Source organism: Ictidomys tridecemlineatus, chromosome X, assembly GCF_052094955.1.
Source record: "Ictidomys tridecemlineatus isolate mIctTri1 chromosome X, mIctTri1.hap1, whole genome shotgun sequence".
NCBI classification, from domain to species: Eukaryota; Metazoa; Chordata; class Mammalia; order Rodentia; family Sciuridae; genus Ictidomys; species Ictidomys tridecemlineatus.
Genome location: NC_135493.1, coordinates 26,064,634 through 26,085,425, shown reverse-complemented (window position 1 = coordinate 26,085,425; position 20,792 = coordinate 26,064,634). Strand labels below are relative to the sequence as shown.

General features: G+C 35.9%; 1 protein-coding gene across 5 annotated transcripts in view; it reads right to left on the bottom strand.

The window, feature by feature from the left end:
• Window positions 1-20,792, bottom strand: part of Tenm1 (teneurin transmembrane protein 1) — a 780,422-nt gene that overhangs the window by 142,473 nt on the left and 617,157 nt on the right. For all 5 annotated transcript variants that reach the window (XM_040285140.2, XM_078034300.1, XM_005319330.4 and 2 more), the window contains one exon: window positions 4,084-4,203. In XM_040285140.2, coding sequence (XP_040141074.2) covers window positions 4,084-4,203 — 120 coding nt within the window. The remainder of the gene's footprint in view (window positions 1-4,083; window positions 4,204-20,792) is intronic.

Here is a 20,792-nt window from a genome sequence, read left to right as displayed (position 1 = left end):
ATGTTTACGGACCTTTATTTTATTCATTTATTTATATTTGATGCTGAGAATCAAACCCGTACCTCACACATGCAAGGCAAGTGCTCTACCACTGAGCCACTACCCAAGTTTTCTTATTAATAAAATAGAAGCAATGTGGTATATCTCTTAGATACTACTACAAATAAATAAATGAGATAAGACTTAGGTTCAAGCATATAGTAAGGACTCAACCAATGTTGACTTTCTCAAATTAAATCATATGCCCTACTAAATTTACCATTTATTTTCTTTTCTTGTAGTTGAACAATAGGCCAAATCTTTAAAAAATATTTTTAGTTGTAAATGGAAACAATATCTTTATTTTGTTTATTTCTTTTTTATGTGGTGTTGAGAATCGAACCCTGTGCCTTATATGTACTAGGCAAGTGCTCTACCACAGAGCTATAACTCCAGCCCCTAGGCCTACTCTTGATTATCTCCATGAACATATTTGATTTTTAAATTCTTAGAACTTCATCTAGGTTTCATATGACAACACTTTTATGTATCAACTTGGCTAGGTTATAGTATCAAGTTATTCAACCAAACACCAAACTAGGTGGTGCGGTAAATGTGGTTTACAGATGTGGTTCAAATCTTAAAGTTGACTTTTAAGGAGATTGTTCTTGATAACGTGGGTGGGTCTCATCCAATCAGTTATATAACTGATATTTCTATGAGGGAGAAGAAATTCTGTCTCAAGACTGATGTTTCACCTCCTTTCTGAGGGTTTTCATTCTGCCATCCTGTTCTATAGCTTTGCCAGACCCACAATCAAGTAAACCAATTCCTTGAAATCTCCTCTTACCTCTGTCTCTCTCTATATAATAATACATACATACACACATATATATATATTTCCCTGGAAAGCCCTGATATACTTATTTTCTTCCCACCTAGCTGTTATACATTGTACATACTGTCCAACTTACTCATTAGTGGACATGAAGGTAGAAGCAGGATCTATGGCCAAAAAAATCTATCTAAACCATTACAATGCTAAATAGACCAAATAGAATGCTCTCTGAATGATTAATTCTTTGGGATTTCTCCCTACCATAAATCCTCTCCATTTGCATGGATCATTAAAGAAACAGGTTTCTAAGTCATATGAGAGTGGATATAAAAGACCCAAGGGAGAGTATTTGTTTGCAGATTGTTGTCAGTCCATAATATGTCAAATTGGTCTTATCCATGGATGGAAGATGGTTGAAGCCTATTCAATGCCTTATGGTACCCTTAAATTAATAAACTTTTATCTTGAGGGCCATCAGAGGGAACACTCTCTTTGTCTTCCAGTCTTTCGTACAAAGTTCTTGAGGCATTTAATGTTTCTCAAGCAACTTTTTAAGAAAGCCATCACTTCACCTATTTTGATTATCATTAACTGAATTATTTATGAACAGTTACCTTTCAGCACTTTATTGAGTACCAGTTGTTATATCTCAGGTGGAAGGTGGTAAATCATAGTAGATACAATCCAGATTACCTGGGTTCAAATCTTGGTCTCTACCCTTATTAGCTGGGTTAATATGGAGATGTTTTCTCATTTGCCAAATAGGGCAGACAAAAATAATGTTGACTTCATAGGGTTGTGAGGATGAAGATAGAAGGACATTAATGAAAGTATATGTCACATAGGAGACACTCATAAATGTTCTTATTTCAGACTTGTTTTTTTCTGCTCTGCTGGTCCCTCTCTATCTGAATCTCTGTTCTTCATACTTTCAAATGGCTCAGTCTTCTACTACCATCCATCTTTTTGTTTTATCTTCTTCATTTTGTTTCCATGACATATATACAAGTATGTGTCAGTGTATGTGTGAAATATATATATTTTCTAGTTCTCCCAGGGAAGCTGTCAATTATTAAGGTGTTGATAATGGGGTAAGTAGTTCTATATCCCACACAAGATATTTGCATTTAAGGTGGACTTTGAAAAAGCCAATAGCTTAACCCAATGCAGTGTCATCACTGCAGCAGATTGGTGGGCTTGATATTGGGAGACAGAGGCCTCTTTCAGCATTTCACATATCATACTGTCTCTACTAGGTATCAAAATGCTAACCTCAGCCTTTCTAAAACCTTTCACCCTCAGGTATATTTTCCTTATGATTTTCTATTTTTGAAGTGTACTTAATCTGAGGTAGTAATAAGCAGAGACATATAAATGGAAACTTTCATCATGCTGTCATTTTATATTCAAGAACTGACAGTGGGACAATCTGGTTGGCATTTGGGGTACATTTTTTGAACACTTACACCCTTTATTGTGCCTGAGAGGAGAGTTATTGCCACAGGGGACTCTGGCTAGTAGCTGTCATCTACATAAACCTAGTTCTCACAGACAGCTCAGCAGAGGAGGGTCTTGATATTTAACTTAAAAATAAAAACACAAAAATAACAACAAAATTACCCTTTTAATATTCTCTGTAATCTGAAAACAAATTCTTATTTTTTTGGACATTAAGATACTTTTGTAAATATCAAATAATTCACTAAAACCTTTGTATCTAAGCTTAAAAAAACAAAACAAAAAAAACTAAAGTCATGAGAAGTCAAATGTCTTAGACAGCATATTCTATTATAAAAGTAATCTATTTCTCAATTTATGCCAGATGATTAAAGATGCTCACAAGGGAGAGGCTAGTTTTGTGTACCAGTTACCAGTAAGTGAACTATAAAATCCCATCATTCAATCTAATTGGGAGAAAGGTCCATTTGAATTTATAAAGAGTCCCAATTATCGAATATTTGACAGGAAATATAGTGGTGTGTGTGTGTGTGTGTGTGTGTGTGTGTGTGTGTGTGTGTGTGTAGTACTATCTGCTACCAAAGTGGTTTTGCTGAGCTTGTTATAATGAATAGATGGCTAGTTACTATTAGCAATGCAATTTATATTCAAATAATTCACTAAATTCTTTAAAAATGGTTTGTTTTCTTAAGTAGGTTAAAACTTCCTTATCTTCTTTAACTAATTTTTTATAAGCACTTTCTTGACAGGTAATTGAAAAAGTAAATTCAGTGCAGCCCAAGCTGAAAAATTAGCATTTCTGAAATGGTTAGGACTAATAAGGTATGTCTATGGGTTCTTAATATGAGATAGTCTCTCATATTGTGATAAAGTTCCTAGCCATCAGGTCTTTTTTATAAGTACTGAAGTGCCTTGTTATAAGTAGGACACTTTAATGGTAGCCACCTGAAGAACAGGGAACCTCAAGACCATTATTACAATATTCCCTGGAGTTATAAATAGGTACCTTCAAGATGGACACATGGACTATTGACTCAAATATTCTGAATAAGTGTCTATCTACATGACAGCAACAAAAACGTTTTTGTGAGTAAATCATTTTCCAGGAAGAAATGTTTTACTTGGAGGTCTCACTTCCCAGGTCTCAGAGAACCTAGAGAAGCCCTTAGAGAGTCATTGGCTGGTTGATGATCAAGTTTAACTCATTACAGTTATATAGGCTGGCCATGCTTGTCAATCAGTTGCAGTAACTAGGCAATTAGGACACATTAAAAAATCCTTTTAACTTTTGAAAAAACTAGTCAAAGGGTATGTGGGACCTCTATGTACTACTTTTGCAGCTTCTTGTAAATCTATAACTTTTTCATAAAAAGTTTAAGATCATGGAAAAAAATCCTTTTAGTATGGTTAAATTTTGAACTTTTAGAAGAAACTTTTTGGACATGTTTATTTCTGAAATATTTTGGGCCTATTTTGGAAGACTAGCCAGAGTGTTCTCAGTTCCCTATTTATTATCTCCATCAACTCACTGAACTTAAGTTGGAATTATAAATGGAAATAGATTAAAGATAAAAAAGTTTTCACATAGCCTGAGTTTCAAGAAAACTTGAGAATAACCATGAAAAGTTAGAAGAGTAGTTTGGTTTGACTTACAAAGAGATACGGAGGAAATAAATATCACCAATGACTTCTCTAGATATAAATGGGAGATGGACTTACTACCATTGTATCATCTTCAGCCCTGCATTTACTCATGGGTAGAAGTCAGTACTTGGTTCCCACAATGGTCAGAAGCAATAATGTCATACCTTCCATCCTGCCGGCTGATGGTAAACCCATAATCACTGTGGTGCAAGAAGCTGACATTCACCCCCACAAGAGGGGTTCCATCTACAGCCACCACTTGGCCTCGAATCACACAGGCACGCCTGAAACACAAGACCAAAGGCAAATAACAAAGCACATTAAAGCTAAATCTAGAAGCCAAGATATTGAAACTTTTGAAAACAGTCAAGTAAAACCAAGAAAACCAATAATTTTGCCAATCAATAATAAGTACTAATAACATTTTGAGGAGGTTATGTGTACCTTTTTTTAGCCATCGAAGTTGGGATCATAGAAAAGGTAGATCTCTGAATGGTTAGCAACATCAACCAATGTAATTAGAAGTTCATCAATATACAATTTTGTTATTATATAATGTACCTTTAAAATGGTACCTCAAAACATGTTTATCTCACCCCTTGTTTTAGGATGTTTAGTTGTTTCTTATTTTTTTCTACATGGAATTTCTTATTTCTTTGGGAAAGAGCCCTAGTTGTGGAAGGATACTTTCCTTTCATCAAAATCAAAATTAATTACATTAGTTAATACATAAATACATTATAAATATGACAAAAGTCGTATTGACCACCTCTCCCCCACTTCCTTGTTCTAGTGTTTTCACCAGTAGTAATAGGCAGTATCAATTTGTTATGTGCATTTTCTGTGCATTTACATACAAAGGTATGAAAATTTTTAATATTCATGATGCACACTGCCTCATAACTTTGTCTGGGGGAAAAAAAACACAACCAAACAAACATAGATGGTGAACCTTAAATTAAAGCCTGCAAAAGAGACAAAATCCTGACCATGATATCCTATTATTCTTGCCCAATTTAATAAAATATATCAGGGCATTTCCTCTTTAAGCAAATGAGTTTCATCCTTGCCAAAGGATGGGATTCCATTAAACTAACCCCGAAATAGGGCTGTTCCTCAGGGACAGTCCACTAAAATGTCCATTACTTTCAACTCTGGCCTGGCTGACAAGCTGTAACAAATTCCTGGAGTCTGGCAGTTAAGAAGAGGGCCCTGGGACAAATTCCAAGCAAAGATTTTTCACTGGTCTACCATTATTTGGGGTGGGGGAGGAGATAGCTTTTTCACTAGAGTCCAATCCTAGTCTTGGCAGCTCTTAGCTCTTGGCTATGCATTTTATAGTTGGAGTTGGCAGGGTTGAAGAAGGTTGAACAAGGTCAATGTTTTTTTTCTAGGGCACAAATGTCATTTTTTTCTCCAACTGGGATTTGGGGTATCCTGGGCAGCTCAATCTTGGATTAAAAGGGGCCATGTTATTTTGGCCAACATGGCTTTCCAGAATAATGCTAATAATTTCACCCTGGGATTATATATTTATCTAACAGAATCAGAAAGCCAAGGGAAGTATTTAAAGTCTCAAGGACACAAGGATCACTTGAGGAAAAACAAAACAAAGCAGAAAAACCCAAACTCCTCCAAATAAGCAAAAGACAGTTAACAAAGTCTGTTTTATATATTTCAGCCAATAAACCTCATTACTAAGTTCTACTGCAATCAGAGGAATTGGTTATAAATTATGCTAATAGGATTTATCCTGAATTACCTAAGGCTTTTCCCTAACACAAATTATAAACCATTAAGTATTACACAAAGGTAAGCTAGTATAATTGTTGCTATTAGTGTTTGTGTATATATCTGAGCTCTCAGACCAACATTCTTTGTTTAGTGATATAGATCAGTGGCTTTCTTCTTCCCATGAATTATGCAAATCATGGTTCTGAATGGCATGTAAATGGCATATGGACACTTGCTTTATTTCCATGTTTGATTTTTCCAATCTCTGTATCATTTTGAAATCCCATTTGTTCTAATAGTAAAGATATTTGAAGTCCTCCAGTTTTAGTATTTGAACTAATCCTGACAAATTTGATCCCAGTTTCCAAGTTCAATGTGAGAAGAAATAAAAATAAAGGCCATTTCTTTTTTTTTAATTTATTTTTTAGGTGTAGTTGGACATAATGCCTTTATTTTATTTATTTCTTTTTATGTGGTGTTGAGGATTGAACCTGGGGCCCTGCATATGCTAGGTGAGTGCTCACTGAACTACAACACAAGCCCCACATTTCTGGTTTTATATAGTAAACTTGTAGAGGTGTTTACAAAGCAATATTGGACAAGAGGGATATATATTAAGTGGAAATAAGCTGTGAAAATCTCCTATGAACTACACAGGGACTAGATTTGGAAAGACTGAGAAGAAACTGTGTTTGGAAGGCCAAATCATTTAAAAATTAAACATTGTTTCCTGAACCCCAATCCGTAGGGAGAATTTGTAAGTATTCTTGCTTAATATGGTATGTTATGCCACTTTGTTCAGCTCAACTGCCATTTTATGAAATTCCAGCTTCTAAACTCAATTTTCTTCCTAATTGTGGACAAGTAGCTATGTCTCTATGGTGGTTTTGGGGGTTTGGCAGGGATTGATTATGAACTTGCCAAACCTCACTACTAGCTAACAAGGTGGACTTTGCGATAGTAACACCTACCTAGGTGCTTGCTGATTCCCTATTGGCAAGACAATTCTACACTTGCTCATTTTATTTGTTCACATTAATCTAGACATTGTGTCTTTCCACAGCTGTAGTAGGTTCAATTATTTTTGTTTTTATTTTGTCAAGCCTAGTTGGCATTATTTCCTCGTATTTTATGACAGACACAGATCTGTCTCTTCGTTTTGCTGCTTTTTTATTTTCTATATGGCTTATATTTATGAAGGATCCAGGCTGGTGAGTGAAAGTCTCATAAAAATCATCCTTATTCTGTGCATTTCCCTTGTATTCTTCTCTTCCTTCATTCTGTATCTCACTCTGAGTAGACTTGTCTTTTGACTCTTCTGCTTCTTAATATTCCTCATATTTTATGAAGCATAGAGATTTGTGTGATAATGACTCATCAAAGTCATCATTATTCAAGACATTGTCTACTTGCTCTTCTTTTCATTCATTTCACTCTTCATCATTCATAAATAATGTGCACAGACTTGTCTTTCAACTCCCCTACTTTTTTATTCCTCATATTTTATGATCCACATTAACTTACAGCATATGATAAAGCCCCATAAAACTTATTATTCCACATTTATCAGTATTGAACTCTCTTTGTAATGTATTAGACTTTAAATGTTCTAAGATTCCTTGTATCTTGCTGCATTTGCTCCCATTATTTACACACTTCATGTCATCCATTTTTCACAAGAATAACTCTTAGCTCTTTTCATTCCTGGATTACTAGTTCTTACTGTAATCTTTGACCAATATCAGTCATCCAATGTCAGTATAAATTGTCTAAATTTGGGGACAGTATTAAAGTATTCTTGTTAATTTGCAATAATTTTGACTGACACTCCATGTAGAAACCCAGGGGAAAATTTACTTCTCAGGCAAACTCTATCTCTAAAAGAAAGCTCTTGAGTCTACTCACTTCCTGGGGCTATACCAACTCCAAATGATCCATAGGGAGAATTTGTATGTATTCTTGCTTAACATGGTATGTTATGCCACTTTGTTCAGCTCAACCACCATTTTATGAACTTCCAGCTTCTAAACTCAATTTTCTTCCTAATTGTGGACAAGTAGCTATGTCTCTAGCTTGTGTTTTCTGATTCACACCAGCATTAAATGTAATTTCTCCCCATTTATACAACCTGTTCTAATTATCCTTCTCAGATCCAGGGAAACCTCTATAATACGGACAAACCCTAGCTGAATAGTGAGGTGTATATGGCAGGGGTCTGTCTTTGATAGTACCACAATTCTGATTCCTGTGTTTTTCTTTATCCTCATTGGCATTCCTCCCAATTTCCTATTCTGGAGAGTCCTTGCTTCCTTGCATCACATCTAAATTAAACAGTCTGACTTGGCCCATCCATTGCCTATCTCAAAAACATTGAACTCTTAAAGTTTTGCCATATCAAAACTAACACAATCTGAATCCTATTCAAGGGCCCATGTTTTTCTGAGACTTTTTCAATTCAATAATATAGAGAAATCTTCAGAATCTTTCAAGTCAGATGACAGGAGCTGCTGTCTAGACTGCCATGAGGATGGGCAAACACATTTGTACAGCAGGTATCTGTCCACTTTAATTGCCTTTTTTTTTGAGGGGGGGTGTTACTGGGGATTGAACCCAGGGGCACTCGACCCCTTAGCTACATTCCCAGCCCTATTTTGTATTTTATTTAGAGACAGGGTCTTACTGAGTTGCTTAGCATAGCACTTTTGCTGAGGCTGGCTTTGAACTTGCAATCCTCCTGCCTCAGCCCCACAAACTGCTGGGATTACAGGAGTGCGCCACCATGCCCAGCTGTAACTGTCTTTTGTGTTGGTTGTATGTATGTATGTATGTGTGTGTTCATGTGTGTGCACACGTGTATACATGTGTGCCCACATTGCATGCTTTTCTTCTTTGCCTGGAGCTCTCCTTTGATTCACAGACATGGATGGAATGCTTTGCTTCCTTGAACCTTTAAAAACAAGAACTTCTCCCTGATGTTGTTGGTCATAGCAAAATAACTTGAACTTAGATGGGCATGTCCAATGTGACTTAAAAACCATGTGTGGGGAAGATCATCCCTCACAAGTGTCTGTTTCCCTATTCTCTGGAGAATACAGGCTGCTGCCAAACTGTCTACCTGCTGTCACTATGCTAAAGCAGTACCCCAAAGGAATTGCTTCTCCACTTTAACTAAACGCTAAATCTTCCAAGTCTTTGGAACTTGGTATGAAGAACAGGGCAATTTGAGGCAAGTCAGAATGCACTTTACTGAGAGCCTTATTTAACTAACAAGCTGCTTGTTAGACAGCCCTGATGCAAAAGGTCTAATTCATTCTGTATTTGCTATTTTCAAGGTATAGTCAAATTATCCCTAGCCTTCAATCATCTCTTGGTTCCATTCTCCTTTTCCCTTATTTGTTGTCTTTTGTCTTCTGTGTCAAATTTCCAATATTCATTCAACACCTCAGGCAACAACTTTAACCTGAAGCACAAAAGTTGGTTTGAAAACAAGGCTGAAAACTAAATTGCTGAAAGAAGATGTAATTTACTGCATTGTATTTCTGATTAGAATCTTTTGTAAGGAAAATGAGGCTCAGGGCTAGGGAAGTTACAGCTATTTGCTTTGTTGAAAACATGAGCATAAGCTACTTTTGAAGGGTAACATTCAAAATCAAGGACCTAGCCAGCAGGGGACCTAGCAGCAGGTGGGCAGGTTAGGCTGTTTTCTCAATAGGAACAGATGAAATCCTTTTCAAAAGCTGACAGCTCTGGTCAAGAGATAGCATTGAGAAGGCCTGGACTGGGAGAAGCCATAAGAATTCTCTGCTCGCTAGTGTTTGAATCCTGCCCTTTATATTCCTTGAGGAGCTGTCAGCTGGCTTGATTCTTCAAGGGACAGAAACCTACTGTATATGAGATGTGGTTGGAGAGTTGCTCCCTGGGTTTATTATAACTAAAATCCCACAGTCATTGATTGTATCATTTGGGTTAAAGCACTGCTTCTAGGGACCCTGATGTTCAGGACAAAAGGCTTATGAGGTTTCTATTATCCAGTGTCCTCATGTAATGACTAAAAAGGCCTATTCTTTAAAGTGCCATTGTGGGACTCTGACAGTCCTTCTTGGTAATCTTTCCTACAGACCAGTGATTCTCAAGCTTGATCCTGCGGGCCATGTGCCAGAATTCCTTGGAGGGCTTGTTAACATGCAGATTGTTGGGCCTTATCCCCAGAGTTTCTGATGCAATAGGTCTGGTATAGGACCTGAGAATTTGCATTTCTAATAAGTTCCTAAGTGATGTTGATCCTGCTGGTCAAAAGGCCAAACTTTGAGAATCACTGCTTTAGTAAAAGCAAGATCATAGCATAATCAGCCAATTAAGGTGTATGAACTCCTGGGGAAGAAGGCAGGAAGCATAAACCACATAGAGGAAGGCAAATCAACAACTGATTCACAATCTTACCATACAAAATCTGTGACATGAATTTTAACTCCTCCACATTAACCTTTGGAAAAAGGTTTGCAACAACTGTAATTTGGGGAGCCATAGTAAAACTGTCACCACAAAGTGCTGGCTGAACTATAAAATGAACTGTGGGGACCCTTCAAATCCAGAGATCATGAAATGGAAATATGTTTTAACCCAATTTATCTGTCCTAAAAAATGCCAATTTCTCCCTCACTCCTATTATTCTCATTATACAGTGCTTGTACCCATGTTATTACACTTGTCACAGCCTATCTTGGATGACAGTTATAGATCTGTCTTTCCTATTAGTCACTCTATGATAAGGACTGTGTGGTTTTCTTTGTTTCCTTCCCAGTGCCTGGAGTACCCGACATGGGCTTAAGAAAGATTCATAGGATTTCAACTCAAATTTTATTTTTGAATAAAGTTATAATGTACTTGCAACCCATTCTCATGACACTTCTTTCAGGGTTTCAGGGACTACTGTGAGGCTCCAGTGTGACAGATGCCTTACCAGTTCATTTATTAGAAGCCAACATTCTGGATTTTATATTATGACAATCTCATCATGAGAGTTTTGTTTGATAATTGACTACTTCAGGGAATTAAATAGCACCTGTGTTATTGGGAGAAATGAATGAATAGCTCTCCTCAAATGCTTAATTTATGCACACTAACTTCATTATGTCTTTATATATCATCACAAAATTACTATTTGGTATTTTATAATTTAAATATATTTGAGGTTTCTAATATCCATATTTTGGGAGGGGTTCCCACAGAACACATGCTGTTTTTTATACACATTATCTAAGCTGGTGCAGCACCATGAAAACACCTAATGTTCTAGCATGAACTAGTTTTCATGTTCTAAAAATGTGAATGCAGTGAAAGTTCATATGCAAACCCAACAAAATCTCATTAGTTTTTACTTAAATATAGCAGGCTGATTTAATCCTACTCCTTTGATCACTAGCCCAAATAAATAACACCTACCTAATAGGTAACACTAAAAGCAGCTGGGAGCATTATCCATCAACATTCTAGGGCTCAGGGAAAGGTGGTGCTATTGAAAATGCAGATAGCTTTTTAAGCAGAATTATTTTCCTCATGGCTAGTGATGTTTCAAGTAAAACAAAATGGGGGCACTCACCCTGAGGTAGGGTGGCTATTTTCCCATCTGCCCTGGTAATTGCTTGTCAAAAGTAGGCTTGCTTTGGATGCCTGAGATCCCCAAAGTAATGGGAAAAAGATCAAGTGTTTTGAAGCAATAAGAAAACTGACGACACAGTCACATTTTCAGGACTGCATAAGTGCCAGTTTGCTTCATTTAGACACATGATTACTTTTGTCCAGAATTTGAATCTGAAATATTTGTCCTGTAAGCCCTTGCAACTCTTGAATAGTCTGAAGTTAATTTTTTTTTGTTTGTGTTTTGCTTGTTCTACACATTACTCAATTGGTTTATCTTTGTAATCAGCTTTATGAGGTTTTGTTAACCTCATTAACCTCTCCTGACACTTCTCTGTTGATCTGCCTTTCAAATAATGGAGAGTCATTAAATATAGGCCAGGTCCTTCTTGTTGGCTATTTCCTGAGCATGAATTATTTTTTCTGCCATGAGAAAAATGTCTGGCCTAGCTGTAGCCACTGTGTTCTAGCTCTGTCTTGCTAGCATCACCACTCTTACTTTTCCTACAAAACATAATTACTCTCAGCTTCATTTGTACCTTATGTAAAATGGGAATAAGATAAAATATTAGAAAATAACTATCACACTTTATTTCTGTCCTCTATCACCACACAAAGATATCATAAATTACCCAGTGAAATGACCATATTTACAACTGAACCTTCCAAATTGTTTTCTAATCCTGAAAATTATTTTCTGAATGCTGATAATTATGATGTAATTGTATATATAAAACATTACAGGGCTGGGTGGTGGCTCAGTGGTAGAGTGCTTGCCTAGCACATGCAGGGCCCTGGGTTCAATCCTCAGCACCACATATAAAATAATTAAAATAAAGGTATTGTGTCCAATTACAACTAAAATAAATAAATATTTTTTAAAAAAACATTACAGACTTACTATGAGCCAGCTACTATGCAAGACACTTTCCTTACTTTATTTCACTTAATGTCCATATAACCCTGAGTGGGAACAACTGTTAGGTCTGTTTTAAATATGAAGAAACTTATTTAGGATTAAAAAAAAAACTCAAGATAACAAGGTCTTTAACAATTACTTAAACATAGAAAAATCCATTATTTAGAAACCACTTACTGATTTGAATTTATAAACAAAGAAAAGATAAAGACAGCCTATAACTTAGAATATTTAAAAGGAAGCACAATGTTGTTACAGTAATAAGTGGTGGAGTGGTGGAGGTCTCTTGATCTGGACTCCAAAGAGCCTGAGTTGTACTTCAGATCTTTCTGTCAAGATGTAAATAATGTGGCTACAATTAAAAGTGCTCACCTACAAACATGGTGATATCCCTAGGAAATCATTACCTACAGAAATCTACCAACTGCTGAGCACTTTCTTTGTGCAGGGTGTGTAGTGGAAAGGAACTACAGAATGCTATTCATTCTTTATCCCCAAACTTGCACTGGTTCTTCCCTCTGTAGGGACAAGATGAGATGATTTAATTAGCTAGAGTCACTGCAAACACGTATCGTGGCTGAGAAGTAGGTAATAAGGATTTGAGCCTTTTGACTTTTGATTTTAATTGAGCAGAAAGTGGGAAAGATAAAATATTAGAAAATAACTATCACACTGAGGTAAGTTGTAGATAGCTACTGGTATTACTAATTTTTAAGCATCTCAAAATACCTAAGTTTCAAAATATCATAAATAATCAGATTGAATAACATTTTGAAGACTTACTTTCTGGTTTCTTTTCAGACTTTTTTCTAAGAGCATTTGCAAAGAAGTGAAAGTTGCACATTCTTTCTTTTTGGTACCTTTAGGTGTTGACTGATGATTTCAGAAGCTAGCCAACACTTTAAATCTGGGAACCTTCAGCACTTTGTAATTTTTAAAATGTGTCTTGAACATGTGTTTCATGAATTATAGCATTAGACAAAATCATTGTCTGAAAATCAGGAGATCCTGTTTTCACACGAGTAACACCTTTCACATAAACGAGATCAAAGTGCTTTATTAGCAACTATCAACAACTTTTCTCCCCACTTAGGACAACAACTGCAGAAGCTATGAAGAAAGGAGGTTGCTCAGGGAAATCAAGGTGCAATGACAAAGCAGAACACAAGGAAATATGTCCAAGCCAAACCATGCTTGGATACCTTTCCCAAATGTGGGCAGGTTATGTGCAGTGTCTCTTTTTAGGAAAAAAAAGGTGACTAGAAAGTAGATTTGAGTATGTTGATGCTCTGTGAAGGGCTTCCTCCAGTCCTTAGTCTATTTAATTTATTCAGCAATTGTTGCTTTGTGTGTTTATCTACTCTCAGTTGTGTACCTGGTATAATGTTTTTCATGTTCCTAGATTAAAAATACACAAAACCTGCTATTAGCAAATAGACTTAGAGTTCTTTAACAAACAGATTCATGAAAAAGTTAAACAAAATGCATATGGATCCAAATGTGTACCTCAGCAAAATTATGAATGATTATGTTATGGATCTTCTGGGGTTACTCATAGATACACAAAACTATGAATACTAATTCTGTGAATGCTTTAATACTGTAACAACATTGTATTTCCTTTTAAATATTCTAAGATTTAGGCTGTCTTTTATCTTTTCTTTGTTTATAACTTAAAATCAGTAAGTGGTTTCTAAATATTGGATTTTTTTCTAGGTTTAAGTAATCATTGAAGAACTGCTATTTTTTCCCCTTTCATGATGAAACGGTCTAGAGCTATTGTTGAGTTCTTAGAGGCATATTCAGTTTGACTGAGTTATTCAAATTCTCTGGGTGGGCAGGCACTCCAAGCATTTATCAATAAATCCTAGTACAGTAACAATAGGTAGTAATTTCTTGAGAAAGATTTGTTTTACCTTCCTATTGCACATAATGGCACAGAATCTTAATTCAATAGACTCTTAAAGGTCAATGTCAGGCTCTTGCTTGTGTGAAAATCTATTTTATATGGGTCCAGGTGGTAAAAAATATTCATGCCCAAATCACCTAGCATATAGATGAATACTATGAGGGTCTGCCCTAGTGTTACACCCAGAGTAGCTTCTCTGAACCACTCTGTCTATAATGGTCATTCTCTGTCCCTAAATTCCCTTTATCTCATTTGACAGTACTTATACCTTCCTGATATTTACATTTTTCATTATTGTATGTGATCTTCATTATAATGAAGAGAGGTCAGAGCCTAGTAGAGTACCTATCACTGAATGAAGAAAAGAAAAAATGAAAACATTCTAATATACATAAATCTCAAGAGATGATTATCAGTCTTCTCTAATATAGATTATCTTCAAACTACAGAATCTGTTATTATAAAATGAATCCAAAGCATAGTTAATAGGAATGCTTTATTGTGCTAAATGGAAATTTTTTGATGATTGATCTGTTTTCTCCCAGAATTTTTTAATACAAACACTTTAAATTGTAGAAAAAAATATAGCTTTAAATGTCAAAGGATGAAACTACTTGTGCATAGTTAAGCTGTTCCCTGCCTAAATAAGCTTTGTATTTTTCTTGCAAGTCATCAATAGTCTTCTGTGTGTATCAATTTTAACAGCTCTTTGTGCTCACCTGAATAAATTATTTCCATTTCTATGTTATAGCTGAAAATATCCAGGTTAGCTTCATTTCTGTTACTGTTTAATGACTTTGTCTTATTTGCTAGAATACCTCTTATCTTGCATCAATTTAGGGTACATGTGTACCCCAAAAAATCAGTTGAATTTGAGATCCTCTGAGTTAATGAACTTCAAGCTTCTTTAAAAACCTGTTTTTTTATGTCATGCGGTCTCCATCATTCCCTGAAATTCCTGTCCAGCCTGTGCCAGGCTCATTGCTTTCTTTACATTCTGTCCCAGGTTCACTGAACTTATTTCACGTGCAAGTATTTTAATTATTTATGTATTTTTCTTATTTTTATTTTAACTGAGATAACATTTGTACATGTTTATGTTGTACAGTATGGTAATTTGCATATATATATGGACAATGTGCAATGATCAAATATTGACGTTTCACTGCCTCTTTCACTAGAATGTAAATTCTGTGAAAAGGGGATTGTGTTTCATTTGTTTATCTTCATTCACATAATTCTTGGTACAGAGTAGGCTCTAAAAAAATATTTCTTAAATGAATGAATGAATACATATCCTCATCACTCTTTTGAAAAATAAACTGATATCAGGGTACAATATTACATTGAGAATGACAGAGGAGTCTGATATCTCTGTTATCTCCTTCTGAGGACTTATGAAATCATCAGTTACTCTGGAAGTACTAAAATTTTGATAAAATATACTTTACTTAAGTCTATAATTAGTATTTTTCAAGTATAGTTATTCTTAATTCTTAGTATTTATTCACAATAAACAGCTTTTACAGAAATGACCACATTCCTGAAAGCTTCCTTTGACCTCAGTCTTGGGTCAATAACTTGTTTTGTTATTCACGGAATTTCAAATTGTATTTATTCCCAGCTCAACCAAGTGCAGAAAAGCATGTTTTATTAAACAAGTTATGATAAGCAATTATGGCTATTACCAGGTATTATGGCTAATCAGGAGCAAAAATCAAGATTTTATTATTGAGTGGGGTGTAGTAAAAGAAGAGAAGAGCTTGGATAAGTGGAGTTTGCCAGGAATTCCATACTTAAGGCATCTGTAGTACTTCAAATTGCTTGGTGGCACTTCTCTTTGGTTTTCTAGTGAGAAACAATAATGATGCATACCAAATTGAGTCAACTGACAGTAGTCTTCCTACTGACTTTTTAATAATGCTCCTTATTTCCTAATTTATTCTTGGTACTACATTTTGATTATATATCCCATTGAAGGTAGATGCTTATACAAAATCATAAATGATATTAGTTATTGGCAGGCTATGACAGTGGTGGAAGGTCTTTTAAGTTTAAAAAAAGTCATCACTTTGGCACTGTTACATAATAACTTCATCTTTTACGAATTTAGTTCTTGTGCTATTTGGAGATATGTAATCTTGCATTTAGGCTGATTCTACATTTGGGAATTGGTTTATTTAAGGTCCTGATATCATCTGTGTGTTCTCGGCAACCAAAATGAGTTTTTTTCATTAGCAAATGTGAGAAGAGCACTTGCACTTCAAAATTACTATAACTAAACAAACCACTTAGCCACTTAATTTTTCATTCAGTTTTTACTTGTTATATGCTGGGTACTAGTTAGGATCTAGATTAAAGATGGTAAAAAATTCTTTGATCCTTGTCTCTTCAAGAGGTGGGACGTATGTCCTTCCCCTTGAATCTGGGGAAGATAATTGACTGCTTTGACTAATAGTATATGACACAAATGACACCATGACAATTTTTAGACCCAATACTTAAGAGACTGGCATCTTCCATTTCCGGTCTTTTGTAACAGTCACTCTTGTAGCTCTGAGCCACCATGTATGAGTTCTCACAAATTCAAGGCTTGCTACTATGCTAATAGGAATCCCATGTAGCCAACAGGACTGTATGTGAAAAGATTCCTAGCTTTTGTCCAGTTATTTTAGTCCTCAGATACTTGAGTCATTCCAGCTGAGCATCCAAATATCATAGAGCAGAAATGAGCCATTGTGCCATGTCTGTCTGTATTTCTGACCCATAGAATCATGAGATTTAATAACAACACATTATTTTAATATATTACTTTGAGGAGCTTGCCATAGAGCAACTGTTATGGTTTAGATCTGAAATGTCCCACCAAAAGCTTGTGTGTTAGGCAATGAAGCAATGTTCAGAGCAGAAAAGATTGGATTATAAAAGCCTCATCTGTAGATTAAACAATTTGATGGTTAATAATATGAATGGACTACTGGGTGGTAATTTTAGGAAGGTGGGGCATGGCTGGAGGAAGTAGGTCACTGGGGACTATATTGTGTCCCTGGCTGCTGCTGCTGCTGCTCTTCTTCTTCCTCTTCCCCCTCCTCCTCCTCCTCTTTCTCTTTCTTTTTTTCTTCTTGTTTTCTCTCTTTCTTTCTCTCCCTCTCCCTTCCTCTCCTTCTCCCTCTCCTTATCCGTCTCCCTCTCCTTCCTGGTTAAAATGAACTGAGCAGCTTTCCTCTGCCACACCCTATGCCATGATTTCTGCCTTACCTCAGGCCCAGGGCAATGGATCTGGCTGACCATGAACTGAGACTTCTGAAACTATGAGCCAAAATAAATTTTACTTCCTTTAAGTTGTCCTTGTTAGGTATTTTGGTCATAGTGATGAAAATCTGACTAACATAGCAACAGATATCCAAATAATGAGAGAACAAATCAGACTTCTTTCTTGTCCTTACAAAACTTAATATTAAGTAAGAGAACAATTAAAAGCTAACAATGTACATCCCAGTATGAATCAAGAAACTGAAATGTAACAACTCCACAAAAAGTTAGAACTAGAAGAAAGTCATCAACTTGTTTAACTTCTTAATTTTTTTAGACTGTTAAGAGTGCTTTTAGGTTCTTACTGTTGTACTAAGTTTGGTCCCAATTCTAGAACTTTTCAACTAAGGATAGGTGTTCCATAAGTGGTGGGTAGAAAAGTCACCACAATTTCGTTTTTAAGCGCTGCTGTGAAGTTTTGCATCTTTAAACTGTTCAGAAAACTTACTCTAAGTGATAAACAGTTACCGAATGCTTGTCAACACACACATTCTTCTCATAAAAAGTGCACTTTTTGTTATTGTGGTGGAACCTGGATTGACACCATGATATGTGGGCCATATATTAAGACCCCTGGCCCCAGAGGAGTTTATTAGCCTCATGAGGCAGAGTATATACCAACTTATTCATGAGGTGTACAAAAGTACTCTGTGAACTAAGGGTAGGCCTATTTTTCCACTAATGTGATTTCTATTTCATGTTCGGTCATCTTTTTAAAAAACTCATTAATAATCATTCAAAAATTAAGAAAAAATGATAATATTTAAAAATGATGAGATTTATATCTCAGGGAAAAATATCAGAATGCACACACATCCATGCTCATACATACATACATACTTGAGTTCTTTCCAAGGAAAGCTATTGAAACTGTACAGAGCAGGGGTCAGAAGCTCAAAGAGCAGGGCCAGGCATGACAGTGGAAGTGAGTGAAGTGAATCAGGTATAAGGGAAACAGTGGATAGTGATTTAGAGGGGCGTGTTATGTCTAATTCTGAGTGATACTTGGCCCTCACCTCCAGACTACTTACGTCATGTCCATGGGCCTAGGGTTGACAAAAATTCTAGAGAAGGAATGTATTCCAATTTTTATGTTAGATCTCCTGATTTCTAAATGTCAGACCATCTGTAGGCTGATTTTAAGCAACCTCTGATGTAGACATTTGATGTAGATTGATGTGGGGATCATTCTTTCATGGTTACAAAATAGACAAATGAGTTTGGCCAGACCTTGCTGTCAGTGGTTGCACTAATCTTGGTAGGATTTTGTTTTTTAAATGTACTTCTCCATTAGTGATGGCGAGTGAAATGTCTGGCTTTGCAAATTACTGCTGTCATTTAGTTTAATGTACTCTTGTTTTTACATATTTATAAAAACCTTTTACATTATTAATAGTGATTAAATGCTTAGACACTGAAGATCAATAATGCTTCTGTTCACCTATTTACATTATTAAAAAGTAATAAGTCATCCAGAGCACATAGAATATGTGGTTTACTTTGTAGTTATATTTGAAGAAAACACATAGATTGAAGAAAAGAAAGCAACAAAGGCTACAGGGTAAATTGAATTAAAAAAATAAAAACAGTGAATCGAGTTTGCTAGAGACTTCACTGTGGGCAAGCTGCATGTTCACACTGACATTATACCAATCATAGGGCATAAAAGGTACATGTTCTATGTGCTCTCACATGCCAGTGCAGTAAATTCAGAATAAGAAAGTTTAGTCTCCCTTGGATGCACAAGGATGAACAGTTATTTAACATTTGTGTGTCCTTGCAACTCTTTGTCAACTGTATGCCACTATCTTTAGTTCCAGAGGTTTCTGATTCTGATAGTGCTAGGCAGCAAGTCAGTTGTGTGGGTCATATTTTGCCAGTAGGCAAATCATCCCTGTGGCAATGCTTTCTTCACCTGCCTCCCCAGCTATCTCTCAGTTATACAGCAAAAGTGACAAAAAAAAAAGCAAAGTGGTTCATCTGATTATGACATGTAACTGTCCTAGATCTGTCGGAGGAGAGCAACCCCATAGTCAGGAATGTATGTTATTAAGCCATTTTGGAGATGGTCACCCCAGCTTTTTAAGTAGTCAAAGTGGCTCAGAACAGTAGTTTATAGACCAGACTTTTACCATTTGTCTGGTCTGTCTGGGTTCAAATCCTGCCTTTGACCCTCTGATTTTCCCTGAACAAGTCACTTACTTAACATCTCAATTCTTGTTTCCATGCCTAAAAAGTACAGCTACTAAAAGTGCCTGCTATACAGAGTTTTTGTGAAATAGCACATGTAAAAGCACAGTATGAGGCCTGACATATAACAATTTAACAATTTACATATAGTAAAACTCCCATTTCATATAATTAATTTGTCTTCTACAAAGTAGTTCATTGGCACTGATTAAAAGTTTGCAGATGATATCATTGAAGTGTATTAAAATGAACTGGATTAAAAAAAAACACACACTTGGTTTCTAAGTTTCTTCTGTTGACCCAGATGTCATTTACCTGGGATAGATCTGAACCATGTCATCAGACTTTTTTAAGGACAAGCTAAAACGGGGCAGCTGTGGCATAGTGGAAAGGTTACAGGAGTTGCTACAATGCCAATTTGTGGTCTGTGTGATTTTGAGCAATTTATTTAACCTCTCTGAACTTAAGTTTATTCATATATAAAATATATCTAGTACAATTTCCTACTTCATGGGGTACTGTGAGGATAAAATTAAATAATGTTTGCTTGAAGCCTTTGAAAACTAAAGTTTGAAGCATCTACCACAAACCATGTTTGATTTGGAGCTCTATTTTGATCTATCTGTATGGAACAAAATGAACTGAAACCTGAAAATTCAAACTGCTCCAATCTGTGAGCTCTTGAACCTAGGAGGACCAAACATGGAGAACCATGTGTGTTTATTCAAATAATGAATCCTCCCTTGTATCAAAGAAATCCAAAGAAAAAGTACTATATAGATTTAAGAGATTGTAACAATTATTATTCATATATGTGATCAGAATTGGACTTATTCTATCCAGAGATACCCCAAGTAAAATTTTTTTTTGAGAAAATAGATTGTTTGTTTTCAACTACTTTCCTTGGAATAGGCCTGCACCTATTCTGACAGAATGGATAAATCTGTAATAGCTGAGACCACTGGATGAAGGAGACCCATCGCTCTGAATTTAAATGTGACTTGCACAGCCAAATGATAACTTGGAGCATTTTACAAAAGAATGGGAAAACTCAATCAAACCAGGAGGAGGAGAAGGGCATTAACCACCACAAGTAATAGGTTTGTTCACTCTGTGAGCTGCAGGCAAGCTCTGTTGAAGCATGAAGCTGAACCGCAGGGGTTTAAGTTTGT